At 38.8% G+C, this 23289-nt stretch overlaps 1 protein-coding gene across 2 annotated transcripts in view; it reads right to left on the bottom strand.

Annotated features, from left to right (window-relative positions):
• The window catches only part of CRY1 (cryptochrome circadian clock 1), a 59174-nt gene that overhangs the window by 9132 nt on the left and 26753 nt on the right, over nt 1-23289 (bottom strand). Inside the window, exons 2-11 of one of the 2 annotated variants that reach the window (XM_019544796.1) lie at nt 14639-14747; nt 12650-12792; nt 9193-9377; nt 8197-8285; nt 7731-7871; nt 7318-7629; nt 2440-2591; nt 2131-2333; nt 942-1040; nt 897-899 (exon numbers count right to left, since the gene is read on the bottom strand). In XM_019544796.1, coding sequence (XP_019400341.1) covers nt 897-899; nt 942-1040; nt 2131-2333; nt 2440-2591; nt 7318-7629; nt 7731-7871; nt 8197-8285; nt 9193-9377; nt 12650-12792; nt 14639-14747 — 1436 coding nt within the window. The other variant, XM_019544795.1, reaches the window with a different exon arrangement.

The following is a 23289-nucleotide window of genomic DNA, read 5'->3' as shown; positions in this document are numbered from 1 at the left end:
CAACCTAAATTTAAGTGCATGCAGTACAAAACAGCTTAACTGTTTAAATAAAATGTCACATCTGAAAGACTAGTTGTTTGGAAGCCTATAACATTTTCTGAAGTTATAAATAGATGTAACAACTGTATCAGTATCAAATGGTACAGTACAAGCTGTTAACAATGCAATCCTTACTTCTAAGGGATTCTGTAGCAATACAAACACAGGAAAACCACTCCAACTTTAGCTGTGAATCATCCAGGGTGATTTCTCTCAGATGCACTGCCACAGGATCATACAAATGAAACACTTAAAACCCAACAGATAGTGCTTACCTAGAACAGCTCCCCTTCCCCTTTAGAAGCAGTTAAAATGTACATTTTGTCATCCCTTTATGTATAAGAGTATAAATCAGGAGTGCACTGATAAACATTTTTTTGGCCAATACCAATGGCCGATTATTAACCAGGCACACTGGCCGATACCGATCCAATCGCCGACATGCAGCCCAGCAGCTTGGAGAGCAGCATCCAGCCAGTAACTCTGTGGGGGGTAGGGGTGGGTAGATTGAAGCCCTCATGGTGAGGGAGGGAGTGGGGCTGGGGCAGGCGCTGCCCAGCTGGAGTGGATCAGGGTGTGGGACAGAGCCATGAGCAGCTCATACAGGTGGTACAACTGTAGGGAGGAGGGAGGGGCAGCTTCTGCCAATGTGCACACCCCTAGGGGAGCCATGTGCCCCCCTGATTTGTGTGTGGGGGGAGGGCAGGCTGGCCTCTTCCTGGAAGGGGCTGAGCTCGAGGCAGGTAGCGCGACGGCAGTGGCGCTGGGAGGTGGAGGGGGGAGGAACAGGATGGACGGACTATGGGGAGTACTTATGCTAATATGCTCACGTAAGGCTTATGTAGGAGTTTGCCAACTTCCTAAATTCTAATATTTCCATCAGATTAAGTTTTACTAATTACCTGCACTGCTACAGCCAGAGACGTTTTCCCCCGGTGAATATCCCATTAGGCCACCATTTCCATTTCCATTTGGGTTAGAAGGCACTGTTGCAAGGAGACCTAATCACAGGAATAAAAACTCATTGTTAAAAGTTAAAGCTAATACGTTTTCATTTTGTATGATTCTTCCCTCTGGTCCTCAATAGTATTTCCCACCCAGTACATTTCAGTAGTTCTTCATTAAGAAGAATTTTTTCTCCTCCGCTACATTGGGCCAGATTTCCCAGACTCACCATGGATCATAACTATGTACTTATCTTGAAGTCACTTTATAAGAGATCAGTTAAATTACTGAACATGGTGTGCACATGTAACACATCCTAGAATACTTCATATCTATGTAGGTGTAAAACAAATGCAGTTGTGTGACAGTAGTGGGAAAAGGGGACATTTTTTAGTAGAAAAAGGGCTGGACATGACAACATTTTCAAATATTTGGAGGGCTTCCATAAAAGAAATGGAGGAAAAATGGTTCTTCCTTGCCACAGAAGACAGGATACGAGGCAGTGGGTTCAAAATACAGTAAGGAGTTTAAAATCAAATCTCAAAAAGCTATGTAGTTGTACAAACTGTAGAACAATGGAACAAGCTGCCTGAAAGTTATGGAATTGCTGCCCTCTTTGGAAATTTTTGAGAAGACAGGCAGCTGTAGGGAATGGTTTAGGAACAGCAAATTCTTCAACTGTGCAAAGGGTTGGTTGGGTTGGATAACTGCAACTCCCTTCCAACCTTATGACTATGTTGCAACCAAAAGAGTAAAAAAATCCATCTATCAGTCTCACAAGATAAGCTGTAGTATTCACTAATAGCAATCTGTATAGTTAAGGCTGCAACAGTCCTCCCCACACCCCAAGACCATTATACCTGGTAGTAAAAATTTGGAAAAGTAAAGAAATCATGCCCCAGAAAATTTCCAATTTAGAAGAGAAGGCAGAGACCAAATGCATTGTAAAAAGTTGGGGAAAAGCAGGTGAAAGGAAGAAAGTGAGTTTGGGCAACATTTTTCTTTTCCTGTGCATTTTAGTTGGCCAAACAACCCCAAACATAGGGCTCAGAGCTGGTCTCCATGGTACACGGCAGGTTTATCAGAGCTGCTTGAAGGAGAGATAAACATTCAAATAAATACATCAAGTAGACTAGAGAGCCATACCTAATCCTCTGTATCGTGAGAGCTGCTGGTAGATTTGTTTCATTCTCTCAATATTCAGGCGGCTTGCTTCTGCATGATTTACCATTGGTTTAGGATAATTAATTCCTATCATACATTTTGCAGCCTTCTGAACAGCCTCTGGAGCATTCCAAGGATCATATATGTATTTAGCAGGGAAACCTCTAAGCACAGGCAAATAACGTCTTTTGAAAGGGAAGAAAAAAAACAAAAGGTAATTTAATACTGAGATGTTTAAGTTTCAGGTAACTTCAACAATGTTCTACAATATTTACTGAATAGACTGTTTACCTGATGTAGTCCCCATTAGGGTCAGTTCTTCTGCCAAAACCCACAGGACAATAGCAATGAAAGAACTGCTGAAAAAACGAACTACAGGAAAGCCACATCCAGCTTCCAGCATTGACACTCCAATCTGCATCAAGCAGCAACTCTTCAAACACCTTGAGAAATAATGGAATCAGTTAGTCTGAACATGCTAATTCTTTTCCATGCACTTCGGAGAAGTGCTTAGAATTTCAGCATTTTAGTGAGCTTCCTATAACAACATCTTAAAAGCTGCGTGTTATGATTTATTTACCCATATCTGGTAGCATCCATAAAATGCTCCACAAATAAATACTCAGAGAAATATTTCAAGTCGCACTAAAAAGAATGGTGATAAAGGGAATGCTGGGCTTCTCCGCCATCAAACCTTGCCATCTAGGCATGTAGAGATTTCCACAGCACAGAAATTGGATGTGCTTTTTCCACAAACGTATCCGCAGAAATTTGTGAAAGGGTAGTTGGGGGTCACTGATGCCATTTTTATTTTAAAGTAAGGTTCACAGTGGCAGACAAGATTACTTAGCATAGTAAATGTCAGCATTTTCTGAGAGCGTTGCCTCCACATGGTCATACTTGCTGGATGCACATGCTCCCCCACTACTAACAAGCTTTTGAAAACCTTTTGGAAAATAGATGAGAAGTGGATCCATAGGGATATGGGATGTCTTGAACCAAGGATACTAAAGACTGAACCGCAATTCCCTCATTTCTTCCTAGTAAGGCAACAAGTTTTACTCTTAAAATTTGGGATGATGTGCAAGAAGCCCAAACATTCAGAGGCAGAAATCGTGGCAGCATTTTCAAAAAAAACCAAAAACAAACCCAAGTTGCTACAAATTGTAAAAACTTTACATTCTCTGAAGGGAAATTTCCACATTTTTTATTTCCTGGAGTCCAGCAAACAAGAGCTTACATGGCAGGCTGAAGTATTCTAATGAAACAAGGATTGTAGAACTGCATCCAATCATGTACCAAATCAAGATAGTAGGTTTTGTGCAAGGATGTGAACAGAATACCAAGTTGTAGCCCTGAAGATTTCTATGAAGCAACAATAGCTATGGCAGAGCAAACACCGTGGCTGCATCCTTCTCAAATATTCCTATATTCAAATATTCCTATATATTAGTTAAAAAAAAAAAATACATGGGAGTCACTTTAAAAGCCTCATATCCACTATTTTTATGCTAATAGGACTATGGAATTGTTTAAAGGACATTATGATCTTTGCATGCAATTATAATGGAGTAAAATGGCAAAAACCATTATGTTATTACATCTAAAACACACAAGAAACTGCCATCCTGACAATATGATCATGCACACTAAAAACAAAGACAACTGACATTTGATCTTGAATTTTTATATTGCTACCTAAGGGCACAGTATCTGAGCAACTTCTGAATCAACTCAGTAGCAATAGTAAAGCCCTTAACTGGCTTTATGGAGTCTCTCAAAGTTTTTCCTTTATCCCTCAGAGTAGGAAATAGAGGTTTTATTTTTTTTTTTATTTTTCTTGGTGGGGCAGGAAACAAGAGGGCAGGGAAGAGCTGGATGTTTAAGGGAAAGGATGGCAGAAGAAGGATGTTTGAATTGCATTATTTGTGGTGGAACAGATAGTTCTCTCAGGAAGAGCGAGACTTAGCACTTCTTAAAGCTGGTTATAATCTCAATTTGCCTAATCCAGTCTAGAAAATTGTCCCATAGCTGGATCTCTTCAAAAGAATGCAATGACCCGTCCTTATGTGGTTCACAGCTGTTTACAGAACAAAAGCTCAGTCTCTGATGTGGCTGGGGCATGATCTATTAATTGTTTTGAAAGTCAGGACCAAGCCTTCACTCTGTTAAGAGGCTGAGTAGGCACCAGTGGAAAGACATGTGCACAAGCCTGATATATTCCTGGTGATGTGGACCATGGAGAAGGCAGACAACTTTGAGTACCAGCTAGGCTAGAGTCTGCATATCATCTTCAGATACCATGAGATATAGTAACCCAATCAGGAGGTGACATATAACGAACTGTTGTTGCGTTCAGGTCAGGTCACCGTGCAGGAAAAAAGGGATACAAGTTGTCCATTAAGCTGGAGGAAGGAATAAAAGCCATATTTGCAAACCGATCATCCATGCTTTGAAAAGTCAAACCAGGATCATTAAGCTTTGCATCACACCTCGATATATTAGGATCGTGATTCCAGTTCAAGGCATAGACAATGCATTAGGTCAACTCTTCAGTCTTCTGCTATAACAAGTGTCAGTTTAGTCTTGCCATGGCTCAACTATAGTCAGCTGCTCTTTATCAAAATGCTAAATTTCCCGTAGACATTCTTGACTCTTTGGTACAGTCATGACTAAATCCACTGAGAATAAGATTTCTATAAAATGTCATCAACATACTGCTGGCAGCTAGAGTTGATGGTACCTCAAGGTCCATTCCACAGGTCTCATGTGGATGTGAAGAAAAGTGAGGATGAAGGCTTTGGAGAGACATGGCCCATCACCATTCTGCGTTCTGCTGGACAGATGATTGGCCCAGCACTAGAGAGGTCTCATCTACTCCTACAGTGTCTTCAAGATATAATAGTAGTACCCTGTGGTCCACCAAAGACTACAAAGAGGTCTGGCTTTGCAGGTATGGAGATCTTACCTGTGTCCACAGCTATAAGAAGGTAGTCTGAATTCCAATAGGACAGTTTTTGAATCATGTCCTGATGAGAATCCTGACTGAGAGGCATCCAGGATGCTGGGTAATGTCACTTGTTGTTGGAGTTTAGTGATCATTAATTTCTCAATTACAAGAGGTTGGAGACAGGATGGTAGCTGTGGGAGATCTTCATAGTGAAATGTCTGGTTCTTCAGAGGACTCTGCTCAGAAGGATCATTAAGATTGTAGTCTCAAAGAGAAAAAAGGTCTTGAACTTTGAAAGGCAATACTGCAAATGGTGACAACACTTGCTAAAACGGTTTTGAAAAGTTAATATACATTTTGAACATTCTTATTTAGTACATATTTTAAAAGGTAGTCATCATGTCCCTGCTTTTCCTTTAAAAACTTACATTATCTCAAGATAGTCTACAAAGAACCATGTAGTAGGTGTCTTCCTCCATCCCCCTCTGTATTCCTGACACATGCTGCTACTATGACCCATGGCTAGAATTAACATATTCTACCAGAAACCTGACAAAGTTTTGCTAACGAGCAAAAATAATGCATCTTATTGCTAACCTTAATTATTAATTCCCATTTCACTGTTAGGACAACACCTCAGAGCTAGAAAATATGACACAATCAGTCTAAATTAACAAAAGTTCTGTTTAAACTAGATAGCAAAAGTTAAAAAAAACCCCCAAAAACTTACTTTAATCCCTGCAATTATGCCTTTATTATTGCAAAAGTTAAGCTGTGTGTTCAGAAGAATAGAAGAGAAACATGTTTTTAAACCAATGTAGCGGTGAGTGTAACAAGTTTAGAGAGAAGAGTAATTAGTGTGTCAGAGCAATTAGTATGTCAGTACACAATTGCTCCACTAGATGCTACCATTTAATCATACTTGCTAAGATTTTGGAATGTAATTCACAGAATAAGACTATGGACAGAAAAACAAAATACACCAAGCTGATGGGGAGAGAGACTTAGCATCTATCAGCTGCTCCACAATAACTGTTCCATAGCCTATAGCAAGCAGAAGCTAAAAATTATAGTTAACTCATCACCATTTCATTTGCAGTAAAAGCAATGAACCCAGGGATAGGAGCAGATACATGAAATAGTTACCAGAGTAGCTGGCATCTGGCAAGCTCACCCCATTTGTAACCTGGCAGAATTTGTTCATCTGTGCATATCCTTAGATAGATTCATACTTGCTGGCCTAGGGAAGTATACATTATATCCCCATGAACTGCACAAATCTAGTGCTTTGTTCTTTAGGGTATTTTAAGAGTAAGAGGATAGTTTTCTTCCATAATATAGACAGACAAAACTGTGGGTATACAGGTATTCCGAAGTTACCCATGTATAACTTGCAAAAGACAAGCTGCCTTTGGATTTTTCATGCAATTACTTATATACCCAAGAGTTTACATTTGAAAAAAAAGTGTATGAGAAAGGATTGATTAGAACAACTGATGGGTTACACGAATAAAAACCCAAGAAGCTTGCAACACTGCCTGTAAATATATTATTCTCAAGTTTCAAGCAGCAGAAACTTAGAAACATTTCTGTTTACAACTGTTACTCTTTATCATAAGAAAAGATACGACTGCACTATAACTTAGGTCTGAAAAAATAGCAATAATTAAAATTAGACTGAGCCAACTTTGAACTGCCATATGTCCAGTTTTATGAAGATCTGCTAGCACTTAGTTGGACTAGTTAAGATGATTGCCAAAACACACTGCCCAATATATACTGTATATCTATAGATATATATAGCTCTGATACTGAAAGGTGCCAAGTGTCCTCAACATTTAGTTTTTTCCCCTTTTTTCTCTCTAACCAGCAGAGAAAATACTGGGAAGAAATTTCTATTATCCGAGTCATTTGCATTTATTTGCTGTTTTAAAATGATAAGTTAGTAACCTTGTATTTAGTAATCACAGACCTCAAGCTAGGATACTTAGAACTAGGAGTCAAAAAATATATCCAGACTCCTACAAAAGGGTTCTCAGCCCCACAAAATTCAGGTCCACTTTACTCCTCCTACCTGAACTATCCCATTTTTAGTTTGGCCACAGTTTAAACTTTAAAACATATATTATTGTATCCGATAACATCATTAAAACATACGCCCACTGTAAGTTTCACTTATATACACCAGAAACTCAATGAAAAAAAGCAAAAAACTATACCTTCATTCCTTCCTCCCAACTAATCCACAGGTCACCTCGAGTCAAGAAGCATGCCACAGCATGTCTGGCTAAATGGTGAATCCAGCCTTCTTGACGGAGCTGTGTCATAATTGCATCAATCCAAGGAAAGCCTGTCCTGCCTTCTGCCCACTTGGCCAAAGCCTCAGGATTCTTATCCCATGGAATTTGAACACAGATGGGATTTCCCTCCATTTTATCAAAACGTGGATTACTAGTCGCTGCCGTGTAGAAAAATTCACGCCATAAAAGCTGGCCATAGAGGGACAAAGGAGGGGAACTGTTCTTCTTTACCTGAAAGCCATCACGAAAAGGAAGACATTTTACTGTTAGAAAAAGGTAAGAAAAAAATTAGCTTACATAACACTCAGTGGCTGTCTATGTAGCATCCATACCTTTTTATACAGATCTGTTAACTTGAAATAGAAGAGACGACATGACAGACACCCAAACCGAAGATAAGGGCTAAGCCCCGTTGGACTTGCCAATAGGGAATTTGCGTTCATCCGTGGTCTTTCAAAGTTTGCGACCCAAGCCTTAAAAAAACCCAGAGAAATAGAACACTATTATATTAGATGAGATGACCACATGTACACGTGACGAGAAAATCTTTGTGATTACACTGGCAATTGAGTAGAGAGAGTTCCACTGAAAAGTGTTCATATACTTTAAGAAATTACACGAGAAGCTATCATTTTTCTTTTGTCCAAATTCTATAAAAGTTGCATCTACAGTTCACCAGCTTCTGTAACACTACTATTTCAACCTAGAACAGCATGCTGGTCTTGTTTTTTGGTCTGTTTATAAAAGTAATTAAAGATTTTTAAGATGCTAATTTTTAGTTACCAAGACCTGCAGTACCTTTCTTTCCAAGTGTCTTTCCAGCCGTGTGAGAGCTTCTGTTTCTCCCCCTGGCCACACTGCAGAAGGCAAGCCATCTGTATCAAACCCTGAAGGATTAAGTCAAACAGGAAGAAAAATCCTTATCTGTTTATACTGTAGCACAAATAACTAGTATACCTGGACAACAGCTGCACTGTATTTTTGGTAATATCTTAAATCTAGCTGGATGTCAATGGTGTCAAAACAAAGCTTGCTGTCAGCTTGCTGTCAGTGTAAATAAGTTCTACCAAACCATGTAACAACATTGCTTATCTGTAACTGAATTAACTGTGATTTTTATGCTCTATAATAAAGAAAGATCCCTTGACAAATTTTGACTCTGCATTTGTTGTGTGGTAGTAGATTTGGTCGGGCTTTTGGCCTGCTTGACTAGGAAAACAGACAGAGACCACAAGTGCTGATACTGCTAACTTCCATTAAATGTTCTGCGATAAAGAATCCTGCATGCCTTGTTTTGTCTTGATATATTACCCTGTGCATGGATGTTAAGTTTATTTTTCTCTGTGAGAAACCAGAAATTGATAACTATTTCTATAAGCACAACATTTCACTCTTCTTTAAGCCTGTATGTCTGCGTGTGTGTTACACCAGTGATTTACTGTCCAAGGTCGTACTTTTTTAATCTCTCTGTCTTAAGTATAAATATGCTTGTAAACGTATACAGTTCGAGGATTCCTTTGAAACAGACAAGTGGGCGATTCCCCTTGCTGTATGGCATTCTCCCTGTGATCACAGTATAGCTCTAAATAAAGAAAAGCTGGCTCTGTCAGTTCTGATTCAACCACAACGCGAAGTTTGATTTCTTCCACAGTTAGGTTAGGTTCCCTGTGGTTATTGCTGGCTGTTCTGATGGCAGCAATTTTAATTGATTGATTTGGCTTAAGCCTAAACAATATCATCTAGCACTGTTTTAACACTGTACAATAAAAGCATTTAAGACTTAAGACAACATACCTAGCTCTTCAAGCGATGGAACACCATACTTCTCATCATGATCATCAGAAACTGGTGTGGTACATTTCTCCATTACTTCTGCAGTGATAGTCTCCACTGGCATCTCCAGCGGTTCCATTCTACTGATTAATGTCTGGAATCTTTTATAGGTAAGAGGTGGCTGTCCTCCATTTAATTCTATAATTCTGTGTTCAGGCACAAGAGAAAAAGGGAAATGCTTGCATTCCATACAGCTGTATATTACATTCTTTATACACAAGAAACATGTTCAAATCTGCAGTTTGATTTCTGTTATGCATATGCTATTCCAGACAATTTGAATCTTAATTATACCACTCCATTGCCATTAGGGAGACAGAAGCATTTACTGAGCATAACACCAAAGGGACTATTCACAATTTCTGGATTTAAGAACATCCCTCAACAGTGAATAAGTAATGACTATTAATAATTAATGATGAAATAAAAATATATCGCCTCAGATGACATACAGCAAGAGAAGAAAAAACCAAAACAACTGTAAAGACACAGCAAGTGACCTTTAAATGTTTATACTTGCTATTTGCAAAAAAAGCATTACTGCAATATTTGCCCTATTTGGTAAAGGGAAACTTGGCAATTTGGCACAAAATTATGCTATTAATGGTGCCCGTTGTATTTTAGTTATTAAAGTGGATAGGTCCTTCTTTAAACATTAAATGGAGACTTTCAAATTGCAGGGCTTGGTTCTTGGGGGTGGGGGGGACTTCAATAGTTGGAACATCTGCTGAAAGGGAAACAGTGGTACACAACAGGGGTATGCAAAATGGGCTGTATTCAATTTGGATTCGGATTCGGCAGAATTGGGGACAGTGATTCGGATCACTGTCCCGATTCGTTTGGTGAAATCCAAATCTGAAGATTCAATGCCAATTCAGAGAATCAGCAATTCGGCCATAAACACAGCTTTAAATGTTTTTCTACATACCTCAAGGTACCAGGCACAGCTCATGAATGCTGCGATGGTGGGCTGGACGGAGCATCCCACAGGAGCACAGGGGGCCCCCCTTGGTGTGCTCCTAGAAATGGACCTGAAGTGCTTCTGGTCCACTTCTGGGTCTGCTGTCAAGCATGTGGGGGACCCCCTCAATGAGACGCTCCATCCGCCCTAGCATCTCAGCGTTCACAAACTACCTGGCACCTTGAGGTATGTAGAAAAACATTTAAAGCTGTGTTCATGTCTGAATCATTGAATCTTTCTGAATGTCTCCGAATTGATTTGCATGGTTCCGATTTGATTTGGAGAAATTAAAGGGTCTCCTGATTCAATTCGGATCCAGAGATTTGGCCACCAAATCGAATCAGTGACCAAAGCTTCACACAGGCCCAACATGCAAGCAGGCCAGCAAATTTTTGGAGGTTGGGGTAACTTTTTGATGCATATGGTAGAGAGGTCAACTAGAGGGGAAGCTCTTCTTGATACTGCTCAGAAACAAGAAGGTAGTGGTTGAGAATGTGAAGGTGGAAAGTTGCTTGGAAGGAAGGAGAGAAGCAAAATAAGGATGCTGGACTTCAGAAAAGCAGACTTTAACAAACTCAGAGAACTGAGGGCTGGATCTCCTGGAAAGCAAGTCTGAGGGGGAAAGGAATCCCAGAGAACTGACTACTTTAAAGGAGGCCCTTTTAAGGGTGCAGGAGCAAGTTACCCCAATGCCAAGAAAAAATGAGAAGTATAACCAGAGACCAATTTGGCTAGAAGGCAATCTCTTCAACAAGTTGGAGCTCAAAAATGGAGTCCTATAAAAAGTGGAATCTTGGTCATAGCACTAGGGAAGAGTACCAGGGCACTGCATGGGCATGCCGGGAGAAAATTAGTAAGACCTCAGCACAATTTGAGATGCAGCTGGCAAGGGACATACAAGGCAATAAAAAGGGATTCTACAAGCATGTCAAAAGTGAAAGGAAGACCAAAGAAACCATAGACCCTTTATGGAATACAGAAGGCAGTCTAATTGTGGATGATGCAGAGAAGACTGAACTATTCAGCAAGTCTTCCAAGAAAAGGCTGAAAGAACTACAGTTTTTAGTCTAGAAAAGAGAAGACTGAGGGGGAAGGGGGGGGCATTTGGTAACAGTCTTCAAATATCTGAAGGGCAATTACGGAGAGGATGGAGATAGCCTCATCTTTGTGGCCCTAGGGGACAGGACTAAGAGCAAGGGCCTCAAACTGCAACAGGGGAAATTTAGATTGGAAGAAGCTTTCTGACTATAAAAAGCAAATCAAGCATTGGAACTTGCTATGTAAAGAAACTGTGGAATTTCCATCCTTGGAAGTTTTCAACAGTAGGTTAGACAGACACTTGGCTGAGACAGTTTAGTCAGGAGTGATCCTGCCTTAAGCAGGGAACTGGACTAGATGGCCTTATGAGGTGGTCCTTTCCACCCCTACTTTCCTACGATCCTGTGCTTAAAAAGCAAACAGTTTTTGTGTTCCACTTTTTCTCCAAAACATCCGATCAACTTCAGATGTGCCTCAAAGCAACGAAACAGTTTAAATGAATATATCCTAATGTTAAAGCAGAGTAGTAAAAACACACTGTATAGGTGAAATCATTTAAAACGTTTCTCAACTATTAGAGAAAGACAGCCACTGGGTTCAAACGAACTGAAAGAAAACACACAACCTATTAAGAGTTCAAAATAAATTTGGTATTATCCATAATAGTATGAAAATGGTAACTATAATATAAATAAAATTACCAAAGTCTCCAAGGGACCCATGCTTTTTAATGTTTTATGGATTATATGCATATATAACAGGGAACTAAAACTAATCCATTAAAATAGTTGCCTCTGGAAAATTATAAATAAGATGTTACATAAGGTTAATACAAAGATCACATAATCCCCAATCATTTTAGTGGATGTGATTGACAAATGGAATGATTGACAAAATAACCGATGCAAAATTATCTCACTTGAGAAGGGACTGTAATTATTTTATTTGCATACTGAAGACTGTAACAGAAGAGGAGAGAAACTATCCAGACCTTTAATATTCATAGCAGGTTCTTTATCACCCTGATCTTGTGAAGCAACATTAAGAGTTAGTATATAAACCTTGAGGAAAACACTTTCTCTCTCTCTCATGTAATAAATACTTTTTAAGGTTTAGTAAAAAATGTGAATCATTTCACAAGGACAATAAGCACCCATTTTATATGCCAAAAATGGTGAGATTAAAACATTTTATTTGTAAGAACAGCACTGCAGATTGCAGCTTCTCTGACCTGTTTTGCAGTTGCAGAATTCTACTCAGTATGGAAGTAAAGATGGAACTATTTTATAGGGGGAAAGATTAAAACTTGTTTCTGCTTCCTGTTTGGAGAACTGCAAAATGCTTTTTTGGAGAAAAGTCAGTATATGATGACACAACACTGCATAAGAGGCACCTTTAATGTTTGTAACAGTAACTTACTTGTCCAAGTCATACAATGTATGTGAAATTCGAACAATGACTTCCACTCCTGCTTCACTAGCCAATTTCTTAATTGCTGCATCTCTCTCCTTCCCAAATGGCTCAGAATCATATTCAATGGAAAGCTTTGTAATGTTCCATTCCTGAAACAGAAGGAGTGAAAAAAATTAATAATTAGACAGGACAACTTCCTGGAAGTGAAACAGGAAAAAAAAAAAGTGTCATTACACAGAAAGGAGGAAAAGTATTTACGTTTATGTACAAGTTTAAAAATTCTCCCAACTGTTATGGAGTCAAACACCTTAAAGAAAGACAGCAGGGGTAAACAGAAGGCTGGGATATACTCAGAATATTTTTCACCAAATCCTCACAGAAGTAGAAAAATTACTGTTGAAATATGCCTGTCATTTCACTGGCATAGAAAGCTAAGTTCCAAAGAGAGAAACTTAACAAACAATTAAAATGCTTTTCATGCAGTTAATCACATCTTAAACAGTAACACAGCCGCAGATGCAGGCAATTAATGGCGCCATAAAACAGGAAATAAGTTACAAAATTATTTCACAAAATACAAGTAATAATTTTGTGATTAGTTTCTATTGTGCCTTAAACAGAATGTGCAAGTGGACCACACCAGAGTATCAAGTAGCCCCAGTGTATTTCCCATGAGCTGACAGTCAGCTGACTATTAAGCACCCAGCTTTCAACTTGCCAGTGCAGGGACAGCACAAGACCACAATGCCAGGTTTCCCCTACACTGGCATTAGGGTGCAACTGGGATCTGATCCATGGTCCCAATATCGCATTTCTTGCCATGCACATGTGGCATGGCAGGAGGCATAACTGTTGGGTTCAGGGATCAGATCCCATCATACCTTTAAATGGATATTTGTAACCAGTCTAACAGATATGGGATTTCAGCAGACACTAGAACTTCTCAGCACCACACTAGATCATAATAAGGCTTAGGTATGGAGTTATGCACTTTGACATTTGATTTGGATTCCGCCTAAGCACATGCACCAGCTTAAGTCAAGGAGCCCAGGGATCTTTTCAGGTCAAAATGCAGGTGTTTAATGATACTAGACATCTAAGGAGTTTTGTGGCCACTTGCAGGGTCAACTACAATCACTTTTTGAAAACTGGGTCAAATTTAAATACCTGAGTACCATTTAAATGCCTAGGAGGCTTATTTGTATGTGTCTAACTTTAGCAGAATGAAGATAAGAATGTCTACCAAAATTAATGTGAAAACCAGTAGTTTAGAGATTAAACCATAACTTACTGTATACAACAAGAGAAGTTATAACTTCTGAATTACAAGGCATGTCCTAAATTGGGGTTTGCTGTTTTTTTTGTTTTGAGGAGCATATCTAAAATGTTAAATTCTTCTTTGTCCCTTCAAAAAAATCTTCAAACTCAGTAAGGTGAGATGCACAGAGGTAACATGCAGAGAGAAATAATACCGCCCCCTTTGTCAGCTCTGTTCTCTCATAAATATCAACTAAAGGATTTAACTTTTATAAAGGATACCGCATTAGAGATTTGTCTGAATTGTTCAACTTTCAGTCTAAGAATCTGGGATAATATATTCAGACTAAGAGCTTCCTCTATAGCTCAAGGTGGGGAAGAGGAAAGGAGGAGTCAGGAGTCGCATTCTGCTCTATATACTCAGCAAGCTATACTTTACATAGAGCAATAGCAAAGTTAAAACAGTTCAATTAACTCATATGGCATCAGTCATCAAAATTAAGCTGCAAGAAAATACTTTTTTCAAAGAAGTCTGATCAAAATCTCTAATCTGAAACTCAGGAGTCACGGAGTGTGAAAGTAACAAATTAAAGGACAAGAGGATGCAAGCACTCCCAGCTGTAAACTGTTCAATACTGAAAGCCAAAATTCTGAAACGAGTGGATACAGTGCACAGTGGAAAAAAAACCTATACTATTTGCATTAAGAACATGCTCTTCCAAAAATATTAGAGCTCACCTTAAAGAGTCTAGGGAACACATCTGCCGGCTGTCCACGAATCACAAACAAACGAGAATTTAATTTCCGCAAATTAGCATCAAGATCCTCAAGACACTGAAGCAGGAACCTGTGAATAAGAATGATCTTATTGAAAAATCAGCATCTATTGTTTGATATAATTCAGACCACTTTGACTTAGGGAGGGAGAATGAAAAGTAATAATCAAATAGAAACTACCCATTTTCTAACATTTTGCAGAAGACTTCAATGATACCTACACATTATTGTCTAAATTATTAGATGATCATCGCTTGTAGTTCCAGCAAAAATGCATTTGGTTATGTTTAATTTGAGAAATCAAATAGCAATGTCATGTTAGTTTTCTGTGCCTTTGGGTTGCATGGTGGTCAGAGCCATCACATGTAGTTAAAGATAATGCACTCCAGAGTAAAACAGAAATCAACTGTTAGGAAAAAAATGTTAGAAAGCTTTCACAGTAAGGCTTTATAACATACAACAGCCTAAAATATTACCAAAATTTAGTATATGTGAAGTCAGACTAAAAGATCCCAAGTCTGTTCTGAGGAAAAGTCCCTCACATATAAAAACTAAACAAACAGACCCTCCATCCACTAGAGATTTATTGCTACCTCTGGAAAATACTACAAACGTTATACATCTTGGCTATCCATCCAGCAGAAATATTTAATATGCAAATAAAATGACAGGCAGGCTGGGTGCAATGTGGGCAGGGGCTCAGCCTTAGATCTGGTGGGCCAAGAAGAAAGCTGATCCTCTCCCTGTGTTGCCCCACCCATGTTGCACCCTTAGTCCCAAGTCAGTTGGCACACCGACAGATTATCACTGCTGCCAGAACCACCACTCCAGCTCCAGCATCTGCACCTTGGAGAACAGTGCCTGCCGCGTCTTCTTGAGGGTGCACGGCAACAGCATGGGGCCCTGCAGGCTCGGCTCTGGCCTGCTCTGTCAACATCCAGTGTTACGGTGCCTAGTCAACACAGATGGCGTTAAGGTGTCTACATGTGGATTAAGGTGCTTACCTAATTGTGCCTAAATTTGATACTTGCTTTATGAAAGGTATCAAAATTTAAGCGTGATTAGCCTAAAATTGCCATTTTTAAGGCACATTAACAGCATGCATGTGTAGACCCACAGCCTTACTGAATCTTTAAAAATGGCTAATGCACCTTAAATCAGCACATGTAGACACGCCCACTGACAAGGAACTGATGGATTTATTCACATATATGCTCAGGTGCCCTTCGCCCTCCCCGCACCCTACTACTTTCCCCCTCAAAAAAAATCAACATGTACAAAAGCAAAAATTTAAAGATCTACGCTGACACTTGTCAGATGAAGTTGGAAGATAAAAATCTATTTCTTTTAACCACTTCCTAGTCATGTCAGTTGGGTGAAATATTGTTATCGTTAGAAGAAAGAAAAAGTAGTACTTTTTAGCTACTGCTACCCCCTTAAGCTAATTATGTTAAGAAATCCAATTTAATAAATGCAGACTAATAATTTTCCTCCCCTTGGTCATAAAGGATAGCAACAGACAATTTGCAATTAATAGATTTAATCTCTACTACTTGTACAAGCATTCCCAAAAGATCTTACATTCTACACACTGCCTTCCAAAAACAAGGTGGGTGCTTTATTTCGGGGTGTGCTATATGGGAGAAAATGCAGTAGACATTTCTTACAAAAGCTAGAACACTTTACCATACCGAGTGATTGTACTGTCTTTCCAACTATCGGGACACATGCATGTTTTTATGTGCGTGCCTGACCATGGTCTACTTTCAAACACTATCTTCATTTTAATTTTTGCGTGGTTAACTGCTTAATACTTTAAATCTGTCTATACAGTGGTTGTTAGGGTTTGATTTATTCTAATAGACAATTTGAATATCTACTCTCTTCTGTTACCCTGCATGTGAAGAGAACTTCACTGAAGAATGTAGGATTACTTCCCTGAATCTTAAAAAAGAAAATAAATCTCTATTCCATTTTTTGTTCCATTTCTCTGAACCAACTGCAAGAAAAATCCGAAAGTCAGTAGAAGTGAATAATAAATTATATCCAACTAATCACTGTCCCTCCCAAGTATCAATTTGCATAATCTATTTTAATTTTTACTTTGAGTGACCCTTTCTCCTCCCCAATGCCAACCAAGATTTAAAAATTTGATATTGTAACTTGACATTTTAGTTTCTTGAATGTTACACTCAAAAACAAATGAGGACAGATTTTTAGCTCCAAAAAGAGAAGGAGTAGGTTTTTTTGTGAAATCCTGCTCAACAATGAAGACATACAGTAGGAGCACCTTCTTGCTTAGGAGAATGCATATAAATGAAGATAACCTAGATTCCCTAATATATTTTATCTACCTCTGAAAGCAGACAAAGGGTTGGAAGAGCCAACTAACATGTTGACCTAAAGTGACCTTAAATATGAAATCGGAATGGTTTCAAATTTGCAACTCCTCTATTTTTAGAGTAGACACTGCAGTACTACACTGGTATGTTCTCTTTACTGCACAAAAATTTAATTTAAAAATAAATTTCTGGTCTAGTCCCACTACTCTTCCATTTCTTCTCTCTTTCCTCCCAGACAAACTGACCGTTTAGTAATATTTCTTCAAGTGGGTCAGGTTCAAATAATAGATGTAGAGACTACTCCCACTGAATAAATCTGAACTCATCTTCCCTGCTGCTCCTACCACATGGAAACAACTTTTTGAAGAGACAGAATCCCATTTGTATACTAAGCCAAAAGGTCATTTCTTTGATCTTGGTATTCTGATCTCATTTTCTTCTCTCTTCGTTCCTACTCTTCTCCCCCTTCCTAATGTAACCAATAATAGCATCAAGCATCTAACCTGTACTCAGGACAGAACATTACCCAAGAAGATTAAGTGTACTGATCCAGTCTTTAATTCTGTTCCCAGGTCCATAAAGTTGTCCTTAATACTATCTAATCTGTATTTGTTTTGTTGGTTCCAAACATCTCTGTTATACCTCTTAGCAGGCCTCTGACATAACTGTAGATGTTATGTTCACCAAGCCTTTCTCCTCATACTAAACACAGCACTGACTACACATAGGGATTAGAAGCGTTTATTAAGAACATACTATTTTTACATAATCACTCTTAAGACGTTGAACCACACTTAAGATAGCACTGTATTTCAGTAAATGGAAAGTCAGCTGACATTGCAAAAAAGCTAAGCTCCAAGTATAAATACAAAGCACAAGGCAAAACATTTATTCTATAATTTTGCTCTGGTTAACCCTCCAGAGCAATGTTTCAGATGCATACGGGCATTTTCCAATTTTTTTGTGCAAAGTTCCAGTTCCAGTGCAATTAAGCTGTCACTGAAGGCAAAAGCAAAGAACAATGGCATTGCTAGATTGGTCTATAACATCTTTAAAGTTGTGATGAGAAAACCTCCTGAGAGTCGAGATGGATTCCGAGTTTGAGTGATTGACAATTAGACATTTTTACACAAATGGGACATGTAACAAAAATTAGCAGGTTACAAATAATGAACCTTGATGCTGTGGGAGGGACTGCATGTATGCTTTAGAACAAACTACAACCAACTTTGTTAAATTTAATTCCCTGCTTGCAGATGTGGAAAAACCTTTAGCTTTAGCTAAAGTGCCAAGAAGCATGGCTGAATCACCCAATGCTGCGGAGCTGGGTCAAAGTAACCTGTTACTACTTCTGGTAGAGCGCTTCTCCATGTCCCCCCCTCTCCCCACAAAAGTCTGTCTGTCAGCATCCAATGTATTTAAAAGTTTAAACACTTTTCTAAAAAGAAAGGTTAGTGACTGTAACATTGTCCTGCTCTGTAGAAAATCTCTACTAGGAAGAGCATTTAAAAGACAGCCTGCAGATTTCTCAAACCATTACTTCTGTACATATATTAAGATATATACTGTCCTGTTTTTCACTAGACATCTCAAATTTTCACTCTTCCTTTTCTAAGGAGCAATTTTTCAAACACACTATGAAGATACACTGCAGCAATTATTTCAGTTAGTCGTTGCCAAAATATGACTACCTTTGTTTTATCTGAATACAAATTATTTTTCAATTAAAAAAGAAATAGCACTGCAAGGCATTTTGACTAACTTGAGAGTTCAGTCCTCAAATAGTATTTTAATACAGACTGCTCAGAAAGATTTTATCTTACAAACACTAAAGTCTAATTCAAGGACATTTCTACTGCCTACAACTGAAGGATAGGCATTTCAAGCCAGAAATTCATATACTAACTTATAAAAAAAACTGCCCACCTACCTAACAAAGTCTGCTATCTATAAACCTACATCTCCCACTATTCTAGAATTGGCATCTGTCCTCCAGAGCATTCAAGGCATTAATGCTGTATCTGATCAGAGTTTTGAAACGGAGACCGTTTAACATATATCTGTCAGGCAGTGAGCTGCATCTGAGGAGATTATTACGTATCTAATACCACTACTGTCAGAGTTAATATTTATAACAGGTAACAGTGTGATAAGAATGCAAAGGGAGTATTAAACTGACAATAGGCTAGACTCCCTTTACTATATAGCACAAAGTGTGTCAATAGCAATGGGGGAATGGGGGCAGATCATGGCCTGCACAGTGAGGGAGGGAGTGGGACAGGGGCAGGAATAGGTGCCCAGCCAGGGCAGTGAATGCAACCCTAGGAACAGGACAGAACCATGGGCAGCTTGTCTGGGGAGCGCAGGGGGTGGGGGCGGTTCCCCCCAGATTTGTGTACAGAGTAAGGGTGGGCTACCCACTGTAGGCTTGGAGCTAAGTGTTACACCAGCCTCTTCCAGCAAGGGACCGTGGGGGGGCAGCGGCGGAGGAGGGTTGGGTCACAATATATACAGCCCCAAATACAGAGCTTTTAAAGCCTGCACAGCTGACAAGATTCTCTAGATTTAAGTTTCATGCTAGTGAAAAACTCCAGCTTGCTCAGTTTACACATTTCTTGTACCATGCGCAGCTCATTTAAATATGTTTAAATGTAACATGTAAAGACTTATATAGAATCCAAGATGGACAACCACTAAATTATTGGCATTACATACTTGAAAAGAGACATCACATCATATGGTCATAAGTAGTTGAACATATGCTTTCCTAAACTTTTGGTCTTACCAATGCAAGTTACTGATATTTTCTGTTTTTTTAAATACCAACCTGAAAATTAATCCCTAGGCTGACACACCAAAGCTAAAATTTATGAAGGAAAGGATTTTGAATGAAACTAGAAACAATTATTTAAATACTACTACAAAGAACTTCGATCAAAGTATTTTTGACCTTGCGTAGAAAGCAGAAAATTTACAAAACTAGAAGAAAACACTTGCTGGTTGAGGGAGGAAAAAAGTTACTGTTTCTAGGGGTTTCCATTACTCTGCAGAAAAAAAAAGTGCTCAAAGAAAAAGTTCACTAAACATGCCTCGAAAGAATACACAAATAGCATCATCAGACAAGTCTGCTAGTCAGCCCAACTTGAAACAACTTTCAACCTCCTACTTTGGATAGGTGAACCAAAGGAAGGTAAAAATCCTACAGGAAAATTAAAGAATCATGCAAAATGGGACTAGAAAGAACCTCAGGACTAGTCCACCCCCTGTCAAAGCAGGATCATCCTGTTTAAACCATCTCAGACAGTCTGTTCCAGTGCCTGACTACCCTCATTGTTAGAAAGTTCTTTCTAATATCCAAACCTGAGTCTCACTTGTTACAATTTAAATCCATTACAGCTTGTCCTGTCCCTCACGGCACAGAGAACAGTTTATCACCATCCTCTTTATAGCAATCTGCTTGTACTTGAAGATTTATCAAACGCCCCATCAAGCTTGTCTGCAACTTAAACAATCCCAATTCTTCAAACTTTTCCTCACAAGGTCATGTTTTCTAGGTCACAAATAAAGTTTTGCAGCTCTCCTCTGGACTCTTCCAGTTTGAACACATCTTCCTTGAAGGGCAGTGCTCAAAACTGGATACAGTATTTTAGGCAACATCTCAATAGTGCTTAAGGGGAGTAAAGGAATCACTTTGTGCAAGTTTCATACAATAGGTCCCAGCCTGCAATTGGTCTTTTGGGCAATGTCACACTGTTGATTTATATCCAGCTGAAAAATGCTATAATCTCCAGCTCTTTCTAGTCTGCAGTACTGGAAAAATTTGTTTCCATTTTGTATTTGGGCATCTGATTTTTCCTTCCCAAATACAGAACCTTGCACTTGCCATTATTGAATTTCTTGTGATTTATTCTAGATGAGATTTTTCCAGGTTTATCAGGGTCCAGCTGAATCCTCATCCTGTCTTCTGATGTATTTACTACCCCACCCAACTTGGCGTTGTCCACATTATGACCATACACTCGATATCATCATCCAAGTCATTAAGGAAAATACAGAAGAATACCAGATCCAGGACAGACCTCTGGGGAACCTCACTTGATACCTCCTCTCAGTGTGACACTGAGTTATGAATGACTACACTTTGGTTCAATGGTTGTGTTCAGTTATGCATCCTCATTACAGTAGTTTCAGCTAAACTATTTCCTTAGCTTGCTCATGAGGGTATTATAGGAGACAGTGTCAAGAGCCTTAAATCTATAGTAAGATACGCCAAGGGTTAGCAACCTACAGCCTGAAGACCCAGTGAACTTCCCAGGGATGTTTCACAGGCGGGGATTGTTGCCCATGCCACAGCCATACCACAGGAAAAAGCAGTTGCAGCAGCGACCAGGTCCTGGTATTGGCTCTCCTCAGACATGGACTGGGTCATTCTGGGCTACCACAAAAAGGCTGCTGACCACTGAGATACACTTACTTGGCTTGCTACAGTGTTTGTTTTTGACTGGAAACAGGAGGCCTTTCCACCCTTCACAGTAAATAAGTTTACATGAGGCTGTAATAGTCAATAACTCACCTTTCAATAAATCATGTACTTATGCAAGAAAAATGATCAGTACTCATTTACCATAACATCTAGACACAAAGTGTTCCAAAAGATCTCTCCTGTACAGTATGAAACATTTATTCCCATTTTAAATGTACTGCCTTTCAATTTAATTTGATTTAAACTAGCCTAATCAGTGGTTATCCTGTATCATGTGTGGGGAACATTGACTGTATCATTCAGAATTATTTAGATGCCAAATCATCCCTTTTTTGGGGGTAATCCATCACACCTGAAACCCTCCATGCCTCTATATATTCCGACTAAGCTTTAGTTTCAGCCCGTTTCAGAGCAAAATGTACAAGCTTATTGCAAACTCTATTCCACCACAGTACAATCACCAGAGAAATTTAGATAATTAACTGTAACACATTAAAACTGTAGCCAAATTCTGTGTACACCTGCTGGTCGGAGTTGCATCTTCTAGTAATTAATAGAAGTCCATTAGTGATTCTGCCATCACTATTGATTTTGCCTAGAAGGTATTCAAATACTGGAGAAATAACTCCTAAAGAACTGAAATAATGTTACAACATTTTAAAGCAAGTGATATCACTTTTCAGGATAAAGATTCCACCACCAGCAATAGGAGCAAATTTATTAAGCAGAACCCTTCTTTATTTAAACTTCAGAGGGAAAACAAATTGGTAAGAATGATATCCATTCATGCAAGCTTTATTTTGAGGTGCTATGAATTTGTATGCATGAACTGCTAAAATTCTAACAATCAGACATCAATTTAGAATTTGATCAGTTTAGAACAGGAATGTGGTTTCCCTAAACTGCTAACCCTGTAAGCTCTGATTCCATTCTGAAATCTAACCCCCCCCCCACTACTTCCTGCCTTTCACATCCCAAAGCACACCACCAACCACCATGTACTAAAGTTGTAATTAAGATGCAACTGAGATGTGCATCTTAACTACAGGTGTCCAACTCAAGATAAAGACCTGGCAGTTGGAATTTTAGTTTACAAGTACTGACAACAAGCAACCAAGAGTAATATCCAGTAAGTTATAGTAGTACTGGCTCTGCAATATTTAAAACATTCTCCATAGGGAAAAAAACTAAACTTCAAACTGCCAAGGAAAGTAATAACATCTCCTTTTTTTTCTAAAAATGGTTTCAGCCTGAAGACAAATTCTTAAAGCTCACTAATAAAAACAATTTGGGTTTTTTTGGAGCTATGAGCACCCAGAAAGTGCCACTGATCTCATGTAGAGTTACTGCCACTGTCTGAATTGCTAGACATTCAGCACTTCTGGAGAACATGACACTTCTACCTATATTTAGTTTCTTAAAATAGGGAACTAAGGTCACTCACTTTCAAAAATCTTGGCCTTAAATCAGTCACTTTTCTAAATAATTTCACATTTTATTTATTATAAATTCTTATGATGAATGTCAAACTCCTGAGCAGAGGGGGAAAATGTTGTCAATTTGTTATCATGTCAACATAAATGCCCCTTTATAATACATATGCCTCTATCAGTATTTTAAAAACTCCAACAATTACTGGAAGACCCTATAAGGTTTTGTTTCCAGAATAACAGAATTTTAAAATTCAGCTAGACATATTCTTTATATTCACTTCCATATAACCAGAAAAGAGAAGAAAGGATTTGTTCAATGGAGAAGCAGTCACTTGAACTGCTCCAAGACTTCCT

This window comes from Crocodylus porosus, unplaced genomic scaffold (assembly GCF_001723895.1).
Source record: "Crocodylus porosus isolate Cpor-Errol unplaced genomic scaffold, CroPor_comp1, whole genome shotgun sequence".
NCBI lineage: Eukaryota > Metazoa > Chordata > Crocodylia > Crocodylidae > Crocodylus > Crocodylus porosus.
The sequence above is the reverse complement of the archived record's forward strand: the minus strand, read 5'-3'. Positions and strand labels throughout refer to the sequence as shown.